The 26,635-nt window shown below is 40.3% G+C and overlaps 1 protein-coding gene across 27 annotated transcripts in view; it reads right to left on the bottom strand.

The window, feature by feature from the left end:
* The window catches only part of TRPM3 (transient receptor potential cation channel subfamily M member 3), a 929,658-nt gene that overhangs the window by 93,522 nt on the left and 809,501 nt on the right, over window positions 1-26,635 (bottom strand). For all 27 annotated transcript variants that reach the window (XM_021927842.2, XM_021927844.2, XM_021927846.2 and 24 more), the window contains 3 exons: window positions 14,118-14,218; window positions 12,570-12,704; window positions 8,709-8,759 (listed from right to left, as the gene is read on the bottom strand). In XM_021927842.2, coding sequence (XP_021783534.1) covers window positions 8,709-8,759; window positions 12,570-12,704; window positions 14,118-14,218 — 287 coding nt within the window. The remainder of the gene's footprint in view (window positions 1-8,708; window positions 8,760-12,569; window positions 12,705-14,117; window positions 14,219-26,635) is intronic.

Below are 26,635 nucleotides of genomic sequence, written 5' to 3'. Positions count from 1 at the left end.
CAAAAAAAAAAAAAAAAAAAAAAAAAAAAAGAATACCCTGGGGAACTTGGTGACATTGCAAACACCTGGACTTTGTCTTTCTTCTTACTTCAATGTATCGGGGCCTCTATGTCCTTTCCTAGCTCCTCAGGTGATTCTGATGTACACCCAAGTTTGTCAAACTGCTTGTCTACTCAGTAAGGGTCTGGTGGTAGTGGTAGATTAGGCAGCAGAACTGGTAAATTCATAGTGTCAAAAGCTAATTACTTTCAGTCAGAAAGTAATTAAAATTTTTTTGCTAACCTGAGGGTAGGTTTTCAGTTGTCCTTACTCAGCTTTTCTATGGGCAACTGTATTCATTTGAAGGTTTTGGGATTCAGGATTAGAGGTATCCCTCTACATCCTATCATTAAACCTATAGCTCTATATTTTTCTTGTTTGATTTATCTTTATATCCTCAGAACCTCTTATAATATGCCTGGCATATGGTGGGCACTCAGAGTGTTTTTGTTGAAAGTATAAACCAGTAAAACAGTGAAATTAATTGATGTGGTTGGGATCAAGTCTCGGTTTGGGTTTTTTAGTATTATGTTCTCAGTAACAAAACCAACTAGCCACAATCTGTTAGTCATCCCTGGTTGGAATAGCCCTAGTTCACTATGGCTATTCTAGAAATTTGCTTTGAAATACAGGTAATGCTGTATCTGGAATTCAGTAGCTATCCGCAATGGGGTGAGAACAAAGGGATAGTAATTGAAGCACCAGCCTCAAGCATGTAAGACTCCATTACTGCCTTTTTTTTTTTTTTTTTTTTTTTTTTTTTTTTAAAAAAAAAAGAGTTTCACTCTTGTTACCCAGGCTGGAGTGCAATGGCGTGATCTGGGCTCACTGCAACCTCTGCCTCCTGGGTTCAAGTGATTCTCCTGCCTCAGCCTCCTGAGTAGCTGGGACTACAGGTGTATGCCATGATGCCCAGCTAATTTTTGTATTTTTAGTAGAGACAGGGTTTTGCCATGTTGGCCAGGATGGTCTCGAACTCCTGACCTCAGGTGATCCTCCCACCTCGGCCTCCCAAAGTGCTGGGATTACAGGCGTGAGCCACCATGCCTGGCCCATTGCTGCTTTTTAGAATTCCTTGCTGTCCCCCGAATTAGCTCCCACCCCAGGCCACTGGGTTCTACCTCTCCTTTGGCTTGAGGTACATGGCAGGTTTGGGCATCTAACTGGAGCCAGCCAGGCAAAATGGGGCTGTGTAAAGGGCATCATATATGAGGGGGAACATTTTGAGACACAGACCCCTTTCATCCTTGACGTTGGCCCTCCATAGCCTAATCTGGCATCCATTTGATGAGCTGAATAGTCCCGTCACAAAAATGGCCTCTACCCGCCTCAGAATTTCAGAATCTCCTTTGTTTGAAGATTATCTTTATCCATCTAACTGAATCAGCAAGCTAAGCTATCCTCAGGCTAAGAAAGACCAATTGTCTGCCTTCTTTATGCAAAGCATGGCAAAAAAATATTTAAAAAGGGAGCTCAGAGAAAGTTTTAAGATAGTAACTTTTCATGTTTTAGCCTTCCCATAAAATTAAACTGAGTTTAAAAATAGTACTAATGCAACCACTTTTCTGTACTATGTTGGGGCAGACTAACAAGGCCACAGTTTCTGTATCCTCTGGCTCTCCTGAACTGTTAGGCGAGGCTGTTATTTAAAGAGTAGAAGAGTCTCAAAGACTGAACCAGCCTGGGTGAGCCTCATTCATAGCGATGGGGCTCCTATGGGGATGACTGCCCGAGGATGCCCACCCATCGTGTCATTTTCCTTGGCAGGGTGAGGAGGAAGCACACCAGCTTCCAGTCAGCTGCCCTGGGCTTCTCTCTGTCCTTTGGCCAGCAGACACTTTCCCTTAGGCTCTCAGATTTCTTTCCAGTGAAAGGGGCTTGAACTCCACAGCCTTTATGGTCTGCAATGTTCAAAGACCAGGTTTCAGGAAAATCCTCAAAGGACTTATTGTGATGCTATAAAAAGGCAATCAGAGCAGCTCTATAAATTTGCGCCTAGTTTTAATCTTGTAGGAATTTAAAAAATTTAAAATGTGGGCTCACGCCTGTAATCCTAGCACTCTGGGAGGCTGAGGCGGGTGGATTGCCTGAGCTCAGGAGTTTGAGACCAGTCTGGGCAACACGGTGAAATCCCATCTCTACTAAAATACAAAAAATTAGCCAGGCATGGCAGCGTGCACCTGTAGTCTCAGCTACTTGGAGGCTGAAGCAGGAGAATTGCTTGAACCTGGCAGGTGGATGTTGAAGTGAGCCGAGATTGCACCACTGCACTCCAGTCTGGGCGACAGAGCAAGACTCTGTCTTAAAAAAATAATAAAATAAAATAAAATAAAATAAAATAAAATAAAATAAAATGTGGGTAATACCAAGCCTAACACCTATGTATTTTGCTTTGAGAAACATAGGTGTAAGCATCAGTTAGAATTCTAAAAACAAGACACCAATATTGCTTGAAGACCAATACTGAAAGGGAATATTTATGCTTTCGAGGTGTCTTTGGGAGTTGTCAGCAAAGTGATTATAGTAAAATTCAAAATCAATAAACATTTAAGGGGCAAATAGGACATTTTTAGAAAATGGCTATATCTGTAAAGGACTTTTAGGGGTATATATCAGCAAGAAGGTGCTGGGATCGTCTCATATAAAGCTTGATTCTTTCAGAATGATTTATGTTTGATCAGCCCTGAAGGAAGATAAATGATTCCGTGACCACTGAGGTTCCTGCATTCTGTTTGACCACAAGGGGGCAATATTCACCTAACCGAAGCCAGTGAGAATTCCTCCCTTCCCAGCATTTTCCTGCCTCTTCCGTCTTTTTTTTTTTTTCTTTTGAGACGGAGTTTTGCTCTTGTCACCCAGGCTGGAGTGCAATGGCACCATCTCGACTTACTGCAACCTCTGCCTTCCAGGTTCAAGCGATTCTCCTGCCTCAGCCTCCAGAGTAGCTGGAGGCATGTGCCATCATGCCTGGCGAATTTTTTTGTATTTTTAGGAGAGATGGGGTTTCACCATGTTGGTCAGGCTAGTCTCGAACTCCTGACCTCAGGTGATCCACCCATCTCAGCCTCCCAAAGTGTTGGGATTACAGGCATGAGCCACCACACCTTACCATCTTCTGTTTTATACATACCATGAGGCCATATAAACAGACCCAGAGTGGATGAAGGATTGGGGGCTGAGGAGTGAGTCGGATGCTCTCCTGGAAGTGATATTTGGAGGAGTGAAAATTTAACAAGTAATGTGTTTGAATTCAGCCCGCAAGGCTGGACCACATGTTTCTTCACAGAGATTTTAGGGAGCAAAGAAGTTAGGGAATAACTTTTTCTTTCTTACTAGGAAGAGTGGAAACCTTCTTGGGAAAGAAGAAATCGATTTTATAACATGAATAAAATTGAGTACAATTTAGGCCTCTTGGGGTAGGTGTCTTATGTGGACTCTGAGGGGGATGGCAGACTAAGTGCATGATACAATGCTGGGCCAATGGCCTTGATCACTGGGACCTGTGGATGTCACAGATTATGCATTTGCATTGCTTCTCCTAGGATGGGTATTGCCAGGCAGAGGGGACTTTATGGATACTCATTCAGAGAGCAGCCAGCAACATGACCCCAAAGAAGAAACAGCCTTGGGTTGGGCCGTGGCCCTGACCCCATGTGACCCTGGCCAGATCACTTCCTCTCTCTGTACCTCAGTTTATGTTGTGAAAATAGGTGGCTTGGACACAGTAACTTCTAAGATCCTGTCTATTTCTAAAAATCCAACTATATGACCACTGCCTGGCAGGCTGCTCTTACTCCTTTCGGCCCACTGGTCAAAGACCCTGTTCAGAGCTTCCAAGGTTGATGTAGCTTCCAATGATCCCCTAGAGTTTGATTAGTGGAACCAGAGGCTTGGAGACAAGGGGTGGTAAAAGGATAGATGGGGATGGGGTGGTGCTCAGTGCATCCAGCTCCTCTGGAAAAAGCAGAGAAGGTGAGCAGCACCTCACATGCCAACAGGTAAAGCCCAAACACCTTCTGGAGGAGTCTTCCTTTGCTTGGGTCCTTTTCAAATTAGAAGTCAAAAGGGATACTGGAGGAACAGTCATTCTGCCTGCTGTTTCTGTTCTAGCACTTCCCCCACCCCCTTCGGTAATGACTTTGGTAACTGGTAAAGCCTGAACTATTATTTCCCATTTCATGCCTTAACAATGGGAGGTCATGTGATTCAAATAATTTGCTAGACAGGCTTGAGTTCTATGGGTAGGTACAATTTGACAACTTGAAAATGTTGTCTTCTTTTTTCATGCTATGAACTACTAACCTGAAGCTAAGGTTTACTTCGTGCCGTGCATAAGGAAACCTTTTCATTAAAATGATAGTTTAAATTCACTAATTAGATCTGCTCTTCAAAATGATTGGGGTTTTTCAGATGTCAGCTCATGATATCACTATCAGATCTCAACTGTTTAGGAAAACTTTTTTCCTTTGAAACTCATAACAAGCCTTCAAAACAAGATTGGTTCCTTCTGATATACATAAGGTATGAAATGATTGCTGGTTGTCAGGTTTACCAAGGGAGTGTGAAGAAAAGACTCCCCTGGGACAGCTTGTACAATAAAGAAAAGTGGACTGCAGCTGGTGTGAGTAATCACCCGGTAGGGACTTCAGCTGGTGAAAGCTCAGGGGAAAAGAGGACATCACCCCAGTGTGCAGTCCCATAACATGGCGATATATTGGGCAACCAATCCTCTGAAATATAATAATGCTTTTGCAAATTTCCATGCATTTAGCAGATGGGATTATGCAAATGTCCTTTCCTTACCCAAAGTGTGTCTGAAATGCTTTTTTTTCTTTTGCATTCTGAAAAGCTCTGGGTCTTAATTCCCATGTAAATGAACTTTAAATTATCATAATTTCACCACTACTTCTACATAATACTCAAATAGCATCCTCCTTTGGTGGGGAAGGATAGTATAGGTAATTTGAAGATTTAGCACATTTAAGAAAGGAAAAAACTACTTTAAAACATACAGAGGCACAAATTGAGCAGACAGCTACTAAAATGGCAGGTTATATTCCACAGAAAAGCAGACAGACTTGGGCCACTCTGGTTTAATATGAGAGCATTGGTACATTCAATGGATTTATGCATGAAAATAGTTCAGGGAACTGGGTTGGTTTAAAACAATTTAAATTTCTGATTAATGCTGAAGAGCCACTCTTTTTACCTCATTGCTCCTAGATTGTTCCCTTGATATAAATAATTTGAGATTTCAAAACAAGCTTGGGAGCAATTCCCCACATTCAGCTCTGTTGGTCTCAAAGAAGAGGTGAACTAGAGATGTCATGCTGATTGACTTATGATGTTCTGATAATTCCTCAATGCATTCCTTTGGTTCTTAAGAGTTATTTACACACAATTTTACAGGTGTATTATCAAACACTATGCTTAAGGTCTAGGACTGTGTTCCTAACTCATGAATAGCATTTTGTACCAGAGTTAATAACTTATTCATTAATTTTTTTACAGATTAAACATATATGCACACATATATTTGCCCCCATAATTGTAAAGAAGAAAGCACACGTTAATTATTATTATGTTCCTTAATTTTGAAAATTGCTTTAAGTTCCCAAGATTTTCTTAGCATTTTAACTCTAGTTTCGCAGCCTTTGATGATCTCATTGGCCTAAATTGCTGGCAGTCACTTGAAACCACCTGAAAGTCACCTGAAACCATCTGAAAATTGCTGAAAGTCACCTGGGAAAGTTGTACACCAATGTTAATTTCTCCCTTATTCACTTCTTCCCCAAACACCAAACAAACAAAAATCTTCATTTTCAGCTCCCTTAATCCATATAACATAAAATGTAGGCACTGAGACTCCTGTGACTACCATTGTTCATCTTCCTTGCTCTCCCATTGTTGGATACTTACCGTCATCCTGGAAATAATGAATTCTGCATTTCCTGCTTCTACTTTTTCCCAAGGGAAGAAATTAAACATTGGCTTTCTGTTTCTCCCTGTCTTATTGGCAGTCTCTTTTTCCAGGTAAAAGGATAAATTATTTCTAGGCCAGTTCAGTACTATTCTTGGTCATTTGTTATCATTTTTTCCAGTTACTAAATTTGTAAGTAAATGGTAAATGCATGCTTATATAATGATTTTCTTGCTCTAATATTTGGATCATACTTAAAAGGAAAAAAAAAATAGTTGCTTTTAATCCTTCTTCCTCCCAAATTCTTACCATTCTGTTCTTTCTTGTTAGTATATATTATTTTTGAGGTACATCTTTAGCTGAGAAGCTACAAAAAACCCTATCTTAGAGATACTTTACATGCCTTCTAATGATACAAGTGACGTGAGCAAATGTAAAAGGCAGCTCAAGGGACTTCAGAAAAGAGAAAACAATATTGCAAAGCAGAGTCCTATGGGGAAAAGAAAGTAATGAGAGGGATTTTAATCATTTATACTCAGTGAAATCTAACTGCAAACAATCCCTTTGAAAATCAGACAAGACATTATTGCTGGGAGGCTGGGTCATTGAATTGGATGAGCGACTCTTTTTAAAGGTTTGGGTTGGTGATGACTGGGATTGAGGGATAAAGGCATAGCCGTCTCTTTAGAAAACCTCACAATTCCTTCAGGGACAGAGATTAACTTAAGGAAGGAGAGAATACCCCAAGTCATTACTTTAGAAAAACTCAAAACATTTGATTGAACATGAGCAACAACTATCTCACTGAAGAAGACACATCAAATGTGTCTACTTCTAATCTTCTGAGTTTAGTTTTCAGGCAATTTTAAGCCAGGATGAATTAGACAAAATTGGAAGGTTCAAAGAAAAGAGAAATGGGTTTGTTGAAGGCAGATCTACTACGATGGCATGGAATGGGCAGACCAGTGAAAGATACAATCTCAGGAAAGTGGTTGTTGAGTTGGGAGTACAGATTGCATAGTGTCTTCTCCCCTTGTTTTGAAAGAACTACAGGCTTCACCCACTCAAGCAGATGAAAAGTCCTTCATGAGATGGGAGGAAAGTTTGCAAGGGCCAAAGGATGGAGATTTTGATTTTTTTGTGTGTTATTTTTATATCCTTTACTCATTCTTAGCAAAGGTCCAGCAGGTGAATAGGTACATTATAAGCAGCCCAGGGCGTTTGCTTGGCCTTTCAAAGGAAAAATAAAAAAGTAGTTACACGATGCCTAAGGGCAATTCTAGCCAATCACTTCCTGTGAGATGAAGAAATCATACTGTATTTTTGACTTCACTTTGTAGCTTTCTCTGAATATGTCCTGTGGACTTTCGTGAACAATTGTTACCAAGTGGTGATAGCAGGCATATGTGTGCATGTGTGTATGGGCACATCTGTATGGGGTGGGGGCAGTGCCATATTCTGTTTTATTTTTTGGAATTAAAACATCACTTTCTGGGATGGGTTTAAGGGTTCAGAACTCAAGCTACCTCTGAAGGAGATAATATGGGGCAAAAGAACAAGCACTTGGCTAAGATTAAACAGAATCTCCCTATGCCTCATTCTTCTTGTCTTTAAATGGGAATAAAACTACATTATAATAATAAAATAATAATTTTTTTTTTAGATGGAATCTCACTCTGTTGCTCAGGCTGGAGTGCAGTGTGTGATCTTGGCTCACTGCAGCCTCTATCTCCCAGGTTCAAGTGATTCTCCTGCCTCAGTCTCCCAAGTAGCTGAGATTACAGGTGCATACCACCACACTTGGCTAATTTTTGTATTTTTAGTAGAGACAGGGTTTCACCATGTTGACCAGACCAGGCTGACCTTGAACTCCTGACCTCAGGTGATCCACCTACCTTGGCCCCCCAAAGTGCTGGGATTACAGGCATGAGTAACTGTGCCTAGCCCGTAATAATAAAATAATAATTCTATTTCATAGAATTGTTGTGAAGATTAAATGAGTTAAGATGCACTCAAAGTATGCAGCAATGCTGTATACCTAGTCATCACTAGCTCATGACTATTATTATTTTATCATTATTAATAAAAGAAACTGAGCTTTAAACCTAGCTCTTCACTAACCACCAATATAGCTCTCATCTCCTTGTAGTTCGGCTTCCTCATCTGTAAAATGAAAATAATGCTACCTGATCCATACCTATCAACACTTTTTTCCCATCCAATGAGATGACAAGTGTGAAAAAGTATTCTGGAAAAAATAGAATGTTAGAAGAATGGAATGCATATTTATGTTTTAGTCCCTGTTTTTAGAAAATTTGGAGCTATGCTTACTGACTATGCTCTATGTAATGGTAGATGTGACATTGTATCAGGAGCTGGTGAATGAAAATTTACTCTTGTGGTCAGTCAGGCAGCGTGGAAACCAGCTCCCCAAACAGTGAGGGGCATATGGAAAAATACAGGTAATGGCATAAATCCACTTGGCAAGGGAAAAGCTGAGAGTTCCACTACCCAAAAGCATTATGTCCAACGAAAGCATCTAAAAGCACGGCGATTGGTGATAACACCACAGCTGCATCATGAACAGAAGCTTCAGAGTTAAAAGACACACACACACACACTGTTCCGAAATGAGGGGCACCTGATAGGGACAGGAATACTCTGGCAGCTCATGCAAAACAGAGGCACTCTCTAATCACAGGAAGCAGTCAAGACAGGGCCTCCGACCTGCAGTCGAGAGGGTTCTTACCTTTTTGACATCCCTGACCAAGTGGTACAATGTATTTGAGGGCCCATGTCTCTGAAAACAATAAAGAAGAATCAAACAGTTTTGCTAGTCAGGGGCTCTGGTTGGCAAGGCAAGAAGGATCTGGAAGGAAGGGCTCTGGCTGGTGGAGGGCAGGTCACTAAGATGGACCTTGTTTTAGTTGCTCAGTGTATCTGCCTTTTCTTTCTTTCTTTTACATTGTCCCCATTTGCAGATGAAAAGCTTTGTCAGTGACTTTTGTTTTGTTTTGTTTTGATGCAGGTTCTTCTGTTACCCAGGCTGGAGTGCAATGGCGTAATCACAGCTCACTGCAGCCTCGAACTCTTGGGCTCCCTTTAGCACCCTGAGTAGCTGGGACTACAGGTATACAACACCATGCCTGGCTAATGTTTTTATTAAAAAAATATTTTTAGAGATGGGATCTCACTATGTTGCCCAGGCTTGTCTTGAATTCTTGGCCTCAAGCAATCCTCCCACCTCAGCCTCCCAAAGTGCTGGGATTATAGGCATAAACCACCGCACCGGCCATACCTGTTTCTTCTAAACAAACACGTTGGCAGATTTTTGAACTGTATTCCCTCAAGCAAATGTATTTGAGGTTCTAGGTTCAAACTTTGTAAGGGAGGTTGTCAACTCTGTTGACAGCTGGGCCAAAATGTGATGGAAGAAGCCAGTTTTGCAGCTGGGGGCCGGGATGAGGGCGGGAGAACAATAGGCCCCATTGACCGCATTGGAAATACACTTGGGCACTTTGCCATCGCAACTTGTTTATTACTCATCATGAATGAGAAATTGTCTAAGAAGAGGGTTGGCCAACTTTTTCTGTAAAAGGCCTGAGAGTAAATACTTTAGATTTTGTGGGTCACACAGTCTTTACTGAAACTGTTCAACCCTGCTGTAGTAAATGTGCAAGTAGCCATAGCTCATATGTAACAAATGAGCCTGGTCATGATTCAATGAAATTTTAATTATTGGCATAGAAAGTCAAATTTCATATTATTTTAATGTGTCATAGAATATAGCATTTTTCTTTTGATTGTTTCAACCATTAAAAATGTAAAAAAAAAAAAAAAATCTTAGCTTACAGCGCATACAGAGATAGGCAGCAGGCTGGATTTGGATGACAGTTTGCTGCAACTTGATTTAAAGAAAAAGCCACAGACTGTTTGGGGAAAAAAGAGTTTTGTAAAAAAAAGATGGATGTTTGTTTGAGGTAAATATAAAGTGAAATAAGTTGCCATTCTATTGTCTTTTAGGAATAGGAACGTGAGATAAAATCCAAGATGCCTAATTAAATTTGAATTTCAGATAAACAACGTACAATTTTAACCTAAGTATGTCCCATGCAATCTTTGGGATATAACAAAATTGTCTGTTGTTAATCTGAAATTCACATTTAAGTGGGCATTCCTGCATTTTATTTGCTAAATCTGGTTAGATTATCAGAGAATCTAAAATAGTGATGGCTTTTTTCCTTCTTTTTTTTTTTTTTTAGTTAGTCTTGCTCTGTCACCCAGGCTGGAGTGCAGTGGTGTGATCTCAGCTCACTGCAACTTCTACCTCCAGGGTTCGAGCAATTCTCCTGTCTCAGCCTCTGGAGTAGCTGGGATTACAGGCATGCACCACCACGCCCAGCTAAATTTTGTATTTTTAGTAGAGATGGAGTTTCATCATGTTGGCCAAGCTGGTCTCAAACTCCTGACCTCCAGTGATCCGTCCGCCTCAGCCTCCCAACGTGCTGGGAGGCCACTGCGCCCAGCCAATGGCAAATTCTTAAGCACTGTTGCAACCATTCAAGTATTTAGACAGGTCTATGAACGGCTGCAATGACCTGCCCATTCAGGTGGACATGCCCATCAGAGCTCTTTTTCCACTGAGGGGATGCTGGATTGTGCAGTGATTGAACCTACAGACTCTGGAGTCAGAGTGCCTGCCTCTACACCTCTGCTGCTTACCGGCTCTGAACGTGGGCAAGCTACTTAACTGTGACTCAGTTTTATCATCTTTAAAATGGGAATGATAGTATCCTTTATCTGATGGGGTTGTTGTGAGGATTAAATGATATAATGTTTATAAAGCTATTAAAAATGGTGCATAATGCCAATCAGTGTTAGCTATTATTATTACTGAGGCTATTTACTGTTCCATAATCCTCAACAAAGTATTCTGGGAAGCCACCACCAGCGGATTGAAGTGATCAAACTTACTGGCCTTTCTCCGTCTAGAATTTTCCTACCCCCCGCCCCCCACCCCAGTTTTGGGAATAAATTACTCTACTCCCTTGATTCTCTAATTGATAGGCCATTCAACGCTTGTCTTTATTTACTCATTTTTTCAAGTTGAAAACCCATCATTCTTCCTGAAAGTCTCAGTATGCTGAACCAAGAAAAGTCTGTGGAGAAAACAGAAACCAGGAGCCATTCTGCTAACCCGTTTCTATTTTTTGCAGATGGTGCCACGGTGGTACCATCTAACAACTACCACTGGCTGGGGACAGGAAATAAGCTCCATCCTGCTTGCCCTCTGCGTGATGGGACAGAGACGTTGTGAAAATGAAGGGTAGAATAATCTCAGAGACAGAAGCTTGGGTTCGGTACTTACTGGCTTCTTTCTTAAGAGTTTTGTGACCTTGAATTCACCTTGGCCTCTGCTATGGTTTGAATGTTTGTGTCCTCTCCAAAATTCATGCTGAAACTTAATTTCCAATGTACTAGTGTTAAGAAGTGGGGCATTTAACATGTATACCTGTGTAACGAACCTGCACATTCTGTACATGTATCCTAGAACTTAAAGTATAATAATAATAATAGAAAAGAAGTGGGGTCTTTGGGAGGTGATCAGGTCCTGAGGGTTCCTCCTCTGTAAGGGGGATTAAGGCCATTACAAGAGAAGCTTCACACAACATTCAGGCCTTTTGCCTTCTGTCTCTTCAGCCTTGTGAGGACACAGCGTTTGTCCCTTCTGGAGAACGCAAAAACAAGGTGCCATTTTGGAAGCGAAAAGCAGCTTTTGCGAGACACCGAACTTTCCAGAGCCTTGATTTTAGACTCTCCGGCCTCCAGAACCCAGAGAAATAAATTTCTGTTGTTTATAAATTACTGAGTCTCAGGTATCTCGTTACTGTAGTACAAATGGACGAAGACAGCCTCAGTTTCCTCATTTGTTAAATGGGGGAAAAATTTCTGCTCTTTAAACTTCACTGGATTTTAGTACGAGCTCAGAGCCAATGCACTTAACTAGTGTGAACGCTCTCAATAACTTCATCAACAGTAGTTTTACCTATGATTACTCCTTGGTATCCCTAGTGAGTAAATTACCAAATAATTACTAAGCTTAAAAAACAAACAAACAAACAAACCCAAAATTTTTGAGTAACTCCAAAGAGATATTTTACCTTTTATTCCATTTTATAGCTGAACTATGAAGAATGAACTTCATAGCTCTGAGGATAACAAAATGGTGTAGGATACTTAATTGGCCTTTTTTGATGCTTAGAGTTAAATCAATCCTCCTTTGCTAATTGCCTCTAACACCCTCTGGCCTTACAGAACAAACTGTGTTCTCATTTCCAGAGCCTTGTGGTTTTGTGTAAGAATATGAGAATGACACACTCAGGTTATCACACAACTTTTTGCCTTAGATGCTGACAACTGAGCAATTAAAACAAGCGGAATCTTGGTGACTTGGTGTTTGTCATCTATGTAGGTCTAAGGGAGCATTTATGATCAATGAACCATGCATTTGGAGAGGAGAAGGGAAGAGAATCACAGGCATATGGGGGGCAGGAGGAGGTAAAACAAACGAACAAAAAAGAAAATAAAAAGTGCCTTAGTTTGGCCCTACCGTATTGTACAATTCCTCTAGTCTGGAGATGGTGAGAAAACGGTGCATGCTTACTCCATTCTCTATGAGTAATTTCACAAAATCCACTCTGTCCAGAACTAAGGCATCCAACATGGCTTGCTCCAGAGATCCCACCTGCAAACCAAGTCACTGAGTTAGTCTGCCCCAGGGTCTATCTAGGACTGCAGTTCTTTAGTGCTCACTTGAACAGCTTAGAAAGGGACGCCTTTGACATCTGGTAAACCTTCATCACATCTAAGAACATGCTAGCAAGACTGTTCACAGATTCACTTTTGGGACAGCCACAACCCCTCCCATGTTTGGGGGCCTGTCTTTGCAAATAAAAGTCAAGCATTTCTAGTTCCAAAAAACTATTTCTTCCCTGAATCTCTTGTTCTGGATCTCAAGAAGGTGCAAGTGTTCACAAGGTTTTTCCCCTTGCAATTATCTGATCAAACTTCTCAACACCAGTGAAGTGTCAAAGGGGGTACTTTGCTGTCTTCATTTTTGTTATCCTTAGGCTCTGAGGGAGACCACAGGCCGATTTGAGAGGAGGGTCCCAAGTCAACAGACCAAAGGCCCTAAATCAATGCTGGGTCTCTGTGTAGAGGCAAGACCACAAAGATGTCACTGAACTGAAAAACAAAACAAAACAAAACAGAACAAAGCAGAACAACCAGCCTACTTTCTGGATTTGCCAGTGGCTTAGATTTTTATTCAATTCATTTCACAAAAATGTCACAGGGTCTAGACTCTAACAAATCTTTCCATGTTAGCAATCCACCAGCACTGAGTGAAGACAGGGCTCAAGCCCAGGCAGAGACTCTCTAGGGGAAAGGAAGTAGTAAGATAAGGCCTGCCAGTGAGTGCTGTGATTCCAGGCACAGACATCAAGTTTCAGGCTGCTGGGATGCCTCCTGTGGACGCATACATATACCACCTGATGGCCAATCTCTCAAATTTTTATTTTTGGTAGAGTCAATTGAGGGAAGCAAACCAAGAACAGTTATATAAAGCATTGGTTTCCTCATGTTGTTCTTTGCAAATAGGGAGGACCTGTGCTCAGCTACCAGGACCAGATGGTGCCTGCACAGGGAGGCCTGCTAATTCTGCATCCTGAGGTGTGACCCAGCCATAAACCAGCGGGGACTGCCACCACTTGGGCAGCAACCTCTTCCCTTTGCCTCTATCAAAGACAATCAGAAGCAAATTAATAATTCTACCCCTTCCTTAATTTTAATACAGCTTTGTCTTATATTTTTTCAGATGTATTCAAATAAATGGCATCATTTGCAGCTGAAAATTGCTATTAAAGACAACTCACAGAGATGGAAATATTTGGAGTTGTGTTCAGTTGAAATTTCCACTAGATGGCGGTGCTTTCCTAAATATAAGAAAAGGAGCCCAGGACAGGGACTTGGCTGCCAAGGAACACGTTCCATCTTAAAGAAAAGGCAATCGTTTTCTGAGCCCATCTCAGAGGCTCCTTAAACAAATACCCTTGCCCAACCAAAGTGGGCTTTTCACGGGTGACGACATATACTCTACCGGCCACTGTTGCCCGTAAATAAAGATCTGGCTGCGAGCGATGTCAACTCTGTTCCAGGCTAAAGCTAAGCTCAGTTGGTCTGGGGCCGAGGCATTGGCTCCTGTGTGAGGACAAGTGGGAGAAAAGAGTGGAAGAGAGAAAACAACGATCAGTTATTACACCAAGAGCACCTGCTCCATCCCTCTGCCATTAATGCCCCTATTCCTGAAGAACCGACTTGGCTATCCAGCAGGTTTCTCAAACTTGGTGTTATTGACATTTTGGGTAACTCTTTGTCACAGGGCTCTCCTGTATATTGTAGATTATTATTACAAATTTTTTTTAACTTTTTTTTTTTTTTTTTTTTTGAGACGGAGTCTCGCACTGTCGCCCAGGCTGGGGTGCAGTGGCCGGATCTCAGCTCACTGCAAGCTCCGCCTCCCGGGTTTATGCCATTCTCCTGCCTCAGCCTCCCGAGTAGCTGGGACTACAGGCGCCCGCCACCTCGCCTGGCTAGTTTTTTGTATTTTTTAGTAGAGACGGGGTTTCACCGTGTTAGCTTTTTAAAAAGAAGGTCTTTGAAGCTCCATGCTTTTTTGATATATAATACTTGTACATGTTTATGGTGTGCATGTGATATTTTGATGCATGCATACAAGTTCATTGTAGATTATTAATAGCACACTTTGACTGAACCCAGTAGATGTCAATAGCACTTCCCATCCCCATCCTCCCAGACGTGATGCTCAAAAATGTATTCAGACATTGCCAAATGCCCCCGTGTGTGAAGGGAGCAAAACTGGCCTGGTGGACAGCACTGCTCTACGGTCTGGCTAGGCAAAGTGTGGTTCACAGAGCAGCTGCAGCAGCGCCACCCTGGCACTTGTTAGAAATGCAAGCCTCAGGCCCTGTCCCAGACCTACTAAACCAGAATCTGTGTTTTCACAAGATCCCAGATGACTTGTGTGCACTCTCAATTTCGAGAAGCTCTGCTCTACCACACATTTTGCTTCTGCTGGCCAATCACCAGTTTCAAGGCATCCCTTGAATAGTATTTTGCATGGGAAGGGTGCTCTCATCAACTAGTGTACCAACTTGCCATTTTCCTGAAAAAGAGTTAGGAAGGTCTTTTAACAGAGAGGCAAACCAGTGGCTTAGGTTTACTTTGATTTGTGGGTAGAAGCCATTGGAACTATTTCTCAGGTTCTCATTTTTCTCCAGATTCTATCTCTAGAGCGGTGCGGTTCACAGGTGGCTAAGTTTAAATTAATTAAAATTAAAGAAAATTAAAGTTATAATTCCTCAGTCAGGCTAGCCACATTTTAATAACTTAATAGTTCCATGTGGCTAGTAACTATTGAACTGGAAAGCACAGATATAGAACATTTCTATCATCACAGGAAGTTCTATCAGCCCAGATCTCCCCTAGGTGAATGCATCCTGCCCATAGAGGCAGCCTGCCAAGCAGCTGGAGGGGAAGCTGGAAATGGAGGCAGTGCAGTAACTAAAGGAACATTAGGCTCCAGGCAGGAGGTCCAAGTGAGAGTCCCTGTGGCTGTATGGACTCCTCTCAGCCACTGTGGATCATCTGTGAAATGGAGGCAATAAATATTATCCAGTTTGCGTGGCTGGGGTGTGAGACTGAAATGAGATTGTATAAGTGAATTCATGTGTAAACAGGTTTTTCACAATTCACCAACACCCTTAGTGCACTGAAGAAGAGACACCCCTAAATATTTGCCCAGCTTCATGCTGCTGGATATTTCATGATCAGGGAGGAGGATAAAGAGACAATCTTCCTTGGCTCAGAGTTTTTAAACATCAAACATGTGCTGGGCAAAGTATTAGGCACTTCCGCATGTCATACGTAACATCCCAGTTAATCTGGGGACTGGGTCTTATTGTCTCCTGTCTCACTGAAACACATGAGACTACTGAGATCCAGGGAGGTGGAATAGTCAAAGATAAAACAGCTACTAACAGGGTAAGTGGAACAAGTATTCATCAAACCAGAGGTGAGAGTCAGATCCGGAGAATTCTTCTTCATCATTGCTGCTTCTGATGTTTGGGAAAGAAAGATAGCAAATGTGTATGCTGTTCACTCCTCTGGGTTCGCCAGCAGTCAAGGCCAGAAACAATGAGGACAGGGGCAGGGTTCCTGGTGGTTAACTCAGATCAGTGATTCCCAAACTTTGCTGCACATTAGAATCACCTGGGAAGCTTTCTCAGGGTGCATCCCATACCGATTAAATCATGTTGCTTGGGATGGGATCCAGGCGTGGATATTTTTAAAGCTCTCCAGGTGCTTCCAATATGCAGCAGAGGCTGGGAACTACTGCGCTGTGTGCCTCCTTTCCTGCTTACCCTCGCCTCTTCCCTCTGGGCTCCGAGATACTGACATTATACATTAGGCAAAAAATATTTGCTAAGTGAATACTTCTCAAATTTTAGCATGCGTAAGTACAACTCGGAGAACTTTTTAAGACACAGGTTCTTGGGTCCCAGCTGCAGACCTGATTCAGTAGCTCTTGGGTGGGGCCTAAGGTTCCGTGTGTCTAACAAGCTCCCAGATGAGGCCGCTGCTGCTGATCTGGGGCCATGCTTTGAGTAACAAGACCCTTGAGAGCTGTGGTGCTCCGTTCCCTTCATAGGTTGAAGAGCATTTCTGATTCTGGTGTCCACACGTTAATGCCCTTATTACTGACCACATACTTGAAGTAAATTTATTAGTGTTTACAATGATGAATATCATTTCAGCTTTCACCTGGAATTTTCCATTAAAAATTATTTATCTCCTCAGGTAACAACAGGAACTGCACACTCATACCAGGGTAACTGGCATACACAAGTGATAAGTAGAAATGTGTCAAAATATACTGTCATCAATTTGGGGAGGAAAAGAAGTGAAGGCTCATTGCGATTGCTTTTGGAAAGGTAGCACTTTACATGTTCCTTTGCTTCTTTGGCTGGTCTACTGGTTGGTCCCAACTTGCTGGAAAGGTTTAATCATTCCCTTTGCCATTTGTATGTTACAAATTAGTATATCACTCAAGTCAATAATAGCAGCTCAAGCCTGAACAGGGACACATAGCAGGAAGCAGTTATTGAGGTCAAGGTGAGCTACAGGCCTTAATGTAATTAGGTAAGTGTCAAATGAAAGCATGAAACCAATGAATCTTGACTTTCAAACATTGAAAATACGTCACTCAAGAATGGCCGTGGGTGACAGTTCAGATCAGTGGTTCTCAGCTAGGGTGACCAGCCATCCAGGCTTGCACAGTGTAGTCATAGTGTTAGCATTTAAATTCCTGCACTCTGGGAGATGTGTCAATCCTGAATAAACCTGGTGGCTGGTCACCCTATTCTCAACTATGGCTGTGCACTTGGAATTGCCTAAAGAGCTTTAAAATATACTCATGCCTGGGGCACACCCCCACAGATTCTAGTTTAATTGGTCCTGGGCATTGCAGTTTTTAAAAGTTCCCCAGTGATTCTAATGTGAGGATAAAATTAAGAATGCCTAGTGTAGATAGTATATGTTCATTCATTCACTCATTCATCTGTTCATTTAATTATTTATGCATTCAAAGATAATGATTTTATGCCTCCTCATATGGGAGGCAGTATGCCAGCATGAGGACCAAGATGTATAAAGCAGAATACTTTGTCTTGAGAGCTTACAGTCAAGAGGAGAAGTCTGTAATTAAATACATTCTTTCATGCAGTAATTCATTTATCTCCTCAACAGATATTCATTGAATACTTTCTCTGCTGGGAACTGATTTGTCATTGAACATCCAGTGACAAACAAAGTAGCTAAGATCAACCTCTTCACAGAGCTTACATTCTACTGGTAGCAGGGAAGTACTCGGAAGTAAGCAAATAAACTCATGAACAGCATACTTTCAGACTATATAAGTGCTGTGAAGGAGCAGTGCCACTCCTCGGGTATGTGGGACCTGTGCTTATAGAAACAAATCAATGTAGCAGAACCATTCTGACTATCCGATCTTGCATGTCCCCATGACAGAAGTATTTTGCCAATTGGCTGGAGCAATCTGATGGCCAGGCTGCCCTCCTGAAATGAGGGCTAAACATGGAGTCATTGGACAACCAACGACAAAAACCACATGATTATCTCAATAGATGCAAAAAAGGCCTTCAATAAAATTCAACACCCTTCATGCTGAAAACTCTCAATAAACTAGGTATTGATGGAATGTATCTCAAAATAATAAAACATATTTATGACAAACCCACAGCCAATATCATACTGAATGGGCAAAAGCTGGAAGTATTCCCTTTGAAAACTGGCACAAGACAAGGATGCCCTCTCTCACCACTCCTATTCAACACAGTATTGGAAGTTCTGGCCAGGGAAATCAGGCAAGAGAAAGAAATAAGGGGTATTCAAAGAGAGGAAGTAAAACTATTTCTGCTTGCAGATGACATGATTGTATATTCAGAAAACCCCACCGTTTCAGCCCCAAATCTCCTTTAGCTGATAAGCAACTTCAGCAAAGTCTCAGGATACAAAATTAATGTGCAAAATCACAAGTATTTCTATACATCAATAATAGACAAACAGAAAGCCAAATCATGAGTGAACTCCCATTCACAATTGCTACAAAGAGAATAAAATACCTAGGAATAAAACTTACAAGGGATGTGAAGGACCTGTTCAAGGAGAACTATAAACCACTGCTCAAGGAAATAAGAGAGGACACAAACAAATAGAAAAACATTCCATGCTCATGGATAGGCAGAATCAATATTGTGAAAATGGCCATACTGCCAAAAGTAATTTATAGATTCAATGCTATTCCCATCAAGCTACCATTGACTTTCTTCACAGAATCAGAAAAAAACCTATCTTAAATTTCATATGGAACCAAAAAAGGGCCTACATAGCCAAGACAATCCTAAGCAAAAAGAACAAACCTGGAGGCATCACACTTCCTGTCTTCAAACTATACTACAAGGCTACAGTAACAAAAACAGCATGGTATGGGTACCAAAACAGATATATAGATCAATGGAACGGAGCAGAGGCCTCAGAAATAATGCCACACATCTACAACCACCTGATCTTTGATAAACATGACAAAAACAAGCGATAGGGAAAGGATTCCCTATTTAATAGTGTTTGGAAAACTGGCTAGCCATATGCAGAGAAGTGAAACTGGACCCCTTCCTTACATCTTATACAAAAATTAACTCAAGGTGGATTAAAGACTTAAACATAAAACCCAAAACCATAAAAACCCTAGAAGAAAACCTAGGCAATACCATTCAGGACATAGGCATGGGCAAAGTCTTCATGACTACAACAACAAAAGCAATGGCAATAAAAGCCAAAACTGACAAATGGGATCTAATTAGATTGAAGAACTTCTGCACAGCAAAAGAAACTATCATCAGAATGAGCAGGCAACCTACAGAATGGAAGAACATTTTTGCAATCTATCCATCTGACAAAGGGCTAATATCCAGAATCTATAAAGAACTTAAACAAATTTACAAGAAAAAAACAACTCCATCAAAAAGTGGACAAAGAAAATGAACAGACACTTCTCAAAAGAAGACATTTGTGCAGCCGACAAACATATGAAAAAAAGTTAATCATCCCTGGTCATTAGAGAAATTTAAATCGAAACTACAATAAGACACCAACTCATGCTAGTTAGAATGGCAATCATTAAAAAGTCAGAAAACATTTGCTGGAGAGGATGTGGAGAAAAAGGAATGCTTTTTCACTGTTGGGAGTGTAAATTAGTTCTTTCATTGTGGAAGACAGTGTGGCGATTCCTCAAGGATCTAGAACCAGAAATACAATTTGACCCAGTAATCCCATTACTGGGTATGTACCCAAAGGATTATAAATCATTTTACTATGAAGACACATGCACACATATGTTTATTGAAGCACTATCCACAATAGCAAAGACTTGGAAACAACCACAATGCCCATCAATGATAGACTGGATAAAAAAAATGTGGCACATATACACCATGGAATACTATGCAACCATAAAAAAGGATGAGTTCATGACCTTTGTGGGGACATGGATGAATCTGGAAACCATCATTCTCAGCAAACTAATACAGGAACAGAAAACCAAACACTGCATGTTCTCACTCGTAAGTGGGAGTTGAACAATGAGAAAACACGGACACAGGGAAGAGAACATCACACACCAGGGCCTGTTAGGGGGTGAGGAGCTAGGCGAGGGATAGCATTAGGAGAAATACCTAATGTAGATGATGGGTTGATGGGTGCAGCAAACCATCATGCCACATGTATACCTATGTAACAAACTTGCATGTTCTGCACATGTATCCCAGAACTTAAAGTAGAATAATAAAAAATAATCAATGGAACTAAGAGTTGGTTTTTTGAAAAAATACGTAAGATTGATAGACCACTAGCTAGACTAATAAAGAAAAAATAGGGAAGATCCAAATAAACAGAATCAGAAATGACAAAGATGACATTACCACTGACTCCATGGAAAAAACAAAATACGAAAAACCTCAGAGACTATTAGGGACACCTCTATGCACAAGAACTAGAAACCTAGAAGAAATCAATAAATTCCTTGTAACATACAACCTCCCAAGATTGAACCAGGAAGAAACTGAATACCTGAACAGACCAATAGCAAGTTCTGAAATCGAATCAGTAATAAAAAAAATATACCAACAAGAAAATGCCCTGTACCAGAGAGATTCACAGCTAAATTTTACTAGACATATAAATAAGAGGTGGTACCAATCCTACTGAAAATATTCCAAAAAATTGGAGAGGAATGATGCTTCCTTAACTCATTTTATGAGGTCAGCATCATTCATAACCAAACCTGGCAGAGACACAATGAAAAAAAGAGAACTTCAGGCCAATATCCTTAATGAACACAGAAGCAAAAATTATCAACAAAATACTAGCAAATTGAATCCAGCAGCACATCAAAAAACTTATCCACCATGATCAAGTAGGCTTTTTTCCTGGCATGCAAGGTTGGTTCATCATACAAAAATAAATAAATGTGATTCATCACAAAACAGAACTAAAAACAAAAAACACATGGTCATCTTCGTAGACACAGAAAAAGCTTTCAATAAAATTCAGCGTCCCTTTATGTTAAAAACCTTCAACAAACTAGGCACTGAAGGAACATACCTTAAAAAAATAAGAGCCATCTATGACAAACCTACAGCCACCATCATACTGAACAGGCAAAAGCTGGAAGCATTCCCCTTGAGAACTGGAACAAGACAAGGATGCCCACTCTCACTACTTGTATTCAACATAGTACTAGAATCCCTAGACAGAGCAATCAGGCAAAATAAGGAAATACAAGGCATCCCGATAGGAAGACAGGAAGTCAAACTATCTTTGTTCACAGACAATATGACTCTATACATAGAAAGTCCCATGGTCTCTGCCCAAAGTCTCCTAGAACTGATAAGCACCTTCAGTAAAATTTCAGAATACAAAATAAATGTACAAAAATCAGTAGTATTTCTATACACCAATAATGTCCAAGCTGAGAGACAAATCAAGAATGCAACCTCAGTCACAATAGCTACAAAAACAATAAAATATTTAGGAATACCTAGCTAACAAGGGTGGTGAAAGATCTCTGTAGCGAGAATTACAGAACACTATTGAAAGAAATCAGAGACAACATAAACAAATGGAAAAACATTACATGCTCATGGACAGGAATAATTAACATTGTTAAAATGGCTATACTACTCAAAGCAACGTGCAGATTCAATGCTATTTGTATCAAATTACCAGTGTAATTTTTCATAGAATTAGAAAAAACTGGCCAGGTATGGTGGCTTATGCCTATATTCCCAGCATTTTTGGAGACAGAGGCAGGAAGATCACTTGAGCCCAGGAGTTTGAGACTATCCTGGGCAACACAGGGAGACCTCATCTCAATAAGTAATACAAAATAGTAGACAGGCATGGTGGCATGTACCTGTGGTCCCAGCTACTTGGGAGGCCGAGATGGGAGGATCACTTGAGCCTGGGAGGTCGAGGCTGCAGTGAACCATGATCATGGCAGCCTGGGCATCAGTGTGAAATCACATCTCAGAAAAAAAGAAAAGGAAAACCTATTCTAAAATTCATATGCAACCCAAAAAAAGCCTGAAGAGCCAAAGCATCCTAAGCAAAAAGAACAAAGCTGGAGGCATCACACTACCTGACTTCAAACTATACCACAAGGCTAAAATAACAAAACCAGCATCATACTAGTACAAAAAAAGACACATAAACCAATGGAACAGGTTAGAGAACCCAGAAACAAAGCCACATACCTACAAGAATCAGATCTTTCACAAAGTCAACACTAGCAAGAAATAGGGCAAGGACTCCCTATTCAGTAAATGGAGCTGGGATAACTGGTTAGCCATATGCAGAAGATTGAAACTGGACCCTTTCCTTTCACTACATACAAGAATCAATTCAAGATGGATTAAAGGCTTAAATATAAAACCTAAACTATGAAAATCCCAAGAGAAAACCTAGGACATATCATTTTGGACATAGCACCTGGCACAGATTTCACAACAAAGACTCCAAAAGCAATTGCAACAAAACCAAATTAGACAAGTGAGACCTAATTAACCTAAGGAGCTTCTGTACAACAAAATAAACTATCAACAGAGTAAATGGACAACCTAAAGAATAGGAGAAAATATTTGCAAATTATACATCCAACAAAGGTCTAATATCCAGAATATATAAGGAACTTAAGCAAATTAACAAGTAAAAATAATCTCATTTAAAAATGGGCAAAAGACATAAACACTTTTTTTTTTTTTTTTTTTGAGATAGAGTCTCACTCTGTCACCCAGGCTGGAATGGAATGGCTCGATCTCAGCTGACTGCAACCTCTGCCTCCCGGGTTCAAGCAATTCTCTTGCCTCAGCCTCCTGAGGAGCTGGGATTACAGGTGTCCACCACCATGCCTGGCTAATTTTTGCATTTTTAGGAGAGACACTGTTTTGCCATGTTGGCCAAGCTGGTCTTGAACTCCTGACCTCAAGCAATCTGCCAGCCTCGGCCTCCTAAAGTGCTGGGATTACAGGTGTGAGTCACCACACCCAGCTTCACAGATACTTCTTAAAAGAAGTATATACATGTGGCCAATAATCATGGGAAAAAATGTTCACTATCACTAATCATTAGAGAAATGCAAATCAAAGCCAAAATGAGATACTATCTCACGCCATTCAGAATGGCTAGCACTAAAAAGTCAAAAAAATAACAGAGTTTGGTGAGGTTGTAGAGAAAAGGGAATGCTTGTATACTGCTATAATAAGCATTATTATAATGTAATGGGAATGTAAATTCGTTCAGCTCCTGTGGAAAGCTGTCCAGAGCTATCTCAAAGAACTTAGAACTACCATTCAACCCAGTAATCCCATTACTGGGTATATACTCAAAGGAATATTAATTATTCTACCATAAAGACACATGCACATGTATTTTAACCACAGCACTTTTTGCAATAGCAAAGACATGGAATCAACTCTGCCCATTAATGGTGAATTGGATAAAGAAAATATGGTATATATACACCATGGAATATTACACAGCCTTAAAAAAGAATGAAATCATGTCCTTTGCAGCAACATGGATGCAGCTGCAGGCCATTATTCTAAGCAAATTAACACAGAAACAGAAAGCCAAATATCAGTGTTGTCAATTATAAGTGGATGCTAAACACTGAGTACACACGGACACAAAGGGGAAAACAAGAGACACTGGGACTTACTTGAGGGTGGAGGGTGGGAGGAGGGTGAAGACTGAAAAATTAATCATTGAGTACTATGCTCACTGCTATCTGGATGATGAAATAGTTTGTACACAAAACCCCAGGGACATGCAATTTTCCCATGTAACAAACCTGCACATGTACCCCCGAATCTAAAAAGTTGAAAGAAGAAAAAGAAAGTCTAAGGCCAGCTCAATTTTCCCCCTCATAAAAGACTTGATCATTTTGCCTGGAGGCCCAGGGTATCCTTTCTTTTTCTGTGAAGTTTAGTAACTTTATGAGGATCTTTCTGGGCATTGGCGATTGCGGGTCAGTTCTTCCTGGCATAAGGTGACTCTTTCAATATCTAGATCAAGTTTAATATTTTTTAAAAATGAAAACATAGCTAAATTATATTTTAAATTCTGTAATTATATTTTAAAAATTTGTTTTAATTCATTATTTTGGTTTCCTTCTTTAGAGACCAGTTATGCTTTTGTTGGATCTCCACTTTCTGTCATATAATTTCTCTTTAATCCCAATGAACTCTTTATTGCCACTTCATTTCATTTTTGTTCACATTTCTATCCTCTGTGTCCTGCACTGGGTTTTTCACAATGTATATTTGATCTTGCGCCATTTCTCATTTCATCTGCAATTCTGTGATGATTCCCCCACACTTCATTCCTGTGTGCTATTCATACTTTATCTCCTTTTGCTGCCTCATCGACTCTTACCTGAATTTTGGTATTTCAACCTTTAAGTATTTCTTCATAGATGAGTGCTTCAATAAGTTTAAACATTTTTAAATGTTATGATACCTATTTATTCATAATGTTCATCTGTTCCTCAGAAAAATTTTTCTCCACTTTTTATCACAAAGTTTTTATTGAACAAAAGTAACATGACAATAAAAATGATACACATATGAAAGTGAATGAAGATCTGCAGTATAGAAAAGATGTGTACAAAGAGACCAACGTTCAGATTATATAGTTCTGTAAAACTTTAGCCATAGCAGTTTAATACTGATCAAGCAGACACATAAAAAGGGGAAAAATTTATTTAGTGTTTTTGAAACTTAGACTTCTGACTACCGAGAAACATTTCTATAAAGAGTATTATTCCTCTGTTAATAGATTTTGCCCTTTTGTTATTCTTTCTTAGAATATCTCTGTATGCAGTCTATGCTAATCCCTTTTTTATTATTTATCATTTAATGAGTTGCATTACAACGGGCCCAGGATAGCATTTCAGGCTCGTTATTAATGATCACAACTGGAAGGCTTCCTTCTAATCCACTACAATGTCAAACTCCCTCCTGCAAGCATGGCTTATCTGCATAATTCAATACGTGGCCTACCGCCTCTATTTCTGTGTACTAAGTCAGGGACAGGAGGGCCCCCTGCCACCATCCAACTCACTCTTGTTTTTGCACGTGCTGTTCCAGACAAAGGAGAGAACGTTGCATGTTGGGGTGTTACTCACATCCAGGAATAATATTTTTGTTGGCCCTTTGTGAGAACTGCCACTGTTAATTTCTTTCTTTTTTTTTTTTTTTTTTTGAGTTAAAGTATTTTATTTTGTGTTAGGGTCTTTTTCACATCTTGGTTACATGTGAAAACAAGTCATCTAGAGAACATATAGTGTGAATCTGCAAAAAGAACAGTGTAGATTGTTTTCTAAATTAAGCAAAACTTAGTTGTTCATGGTACAGGTTGTTCATGGTTACACAGTCATGGATTCTTGAAATGAGTGTCTTCTTATTAGCTGGAGGAGTTGTTTTGAGGGATTTCTCTCTTTTATAAGATAAGCTTTCATTCTTTCATATGAACATCACTGAACATCGAGTGTGAATCATCTTCAAGCCCACAACCTAATGGTTCTCCATTCACACATATATATAGACTTCGCTTGTCACCCCTGGGATGCTGGTACACTGAATGTGTTTCCTACTGGGAAATGTTAAGTGCTCCCAGGGAGCAGAGTCTAAATTAACAGAGTCTAAATTTGCCACTGTTAATTTCTATCTCCTCTGCTTTCACCCCTTCCTCCTTCCTCCCGCATAGCTCCTGCATATACAAACATTTTGGAATATAGTTCCTAGCTTCACCAAAAATGCAGTCTGATTGTTTTTCTTTCTTTTTTCTTTACTATTTCTTGAAGCTTTCCAGGAGAAGAAGAGAAGGATGAATTCAGGTAGTCACGTCTACATTGGAAGTTGTGAAGGATTTTATAGGTAGAAGAGTGTCTTGATCAAAGCTTTGCATTAGTATTATTATTATTTCTTTAACTGAAATATTGGGAATGGACAGGAATGTGCTCAATAGGAAGGAGGAAGACCCTTCAGAGGCCACTGCAATAAATCAAAGAAAAAATCCTGAAGGCCTAATGTTGCTGAGCAAGGAGGAAAATGAATAGATCAACATGGGATTGACAGGACAGATATTATGGAGGCAAAAAATGCTCAGAATTGGCAAGCATTTTCTTGGACAAAGGGAGGAATTTGGAGGAGGCTTTGAACCTAGATAATTGAAAAGATTATATGAACAGAAATAGGAAAATCAGGTAGAAATCAGGTTTTGGAGGAAAGATGATTACTTTGTTTATATTATTATTATTATTATATTTTTAAGACAGTTAATTTGATTGAATTTGAAGTGCTAAGTGACACCGGAGGGAGTGGTCCAGTAGGCAATCAGAAAGGGGTGGGCAGGGAGGGAAGCCAGGGTTGGAGGCAGACCTAGAGGTTATTCATGTAGACA

This window comes from Papio anubis, chromosome 13 (genome assembly GCF_008728515.1).
Source record: "Papio anubis isolate 15944 chromosome 13, Panubis1.0, whole genome shotgun sequence".
Classification (NCBI taxonomy): domain Eukaryota; kingdom Metazoa; phylum Chordata; class Mammalia; order Primates; family Cercopithecidae; genus Papio; species Papio anubis.
Note: the sequence above shows the minus strand (reverse complement) of the source record. Positions and strands in the feature narration are given on the sequence as shown.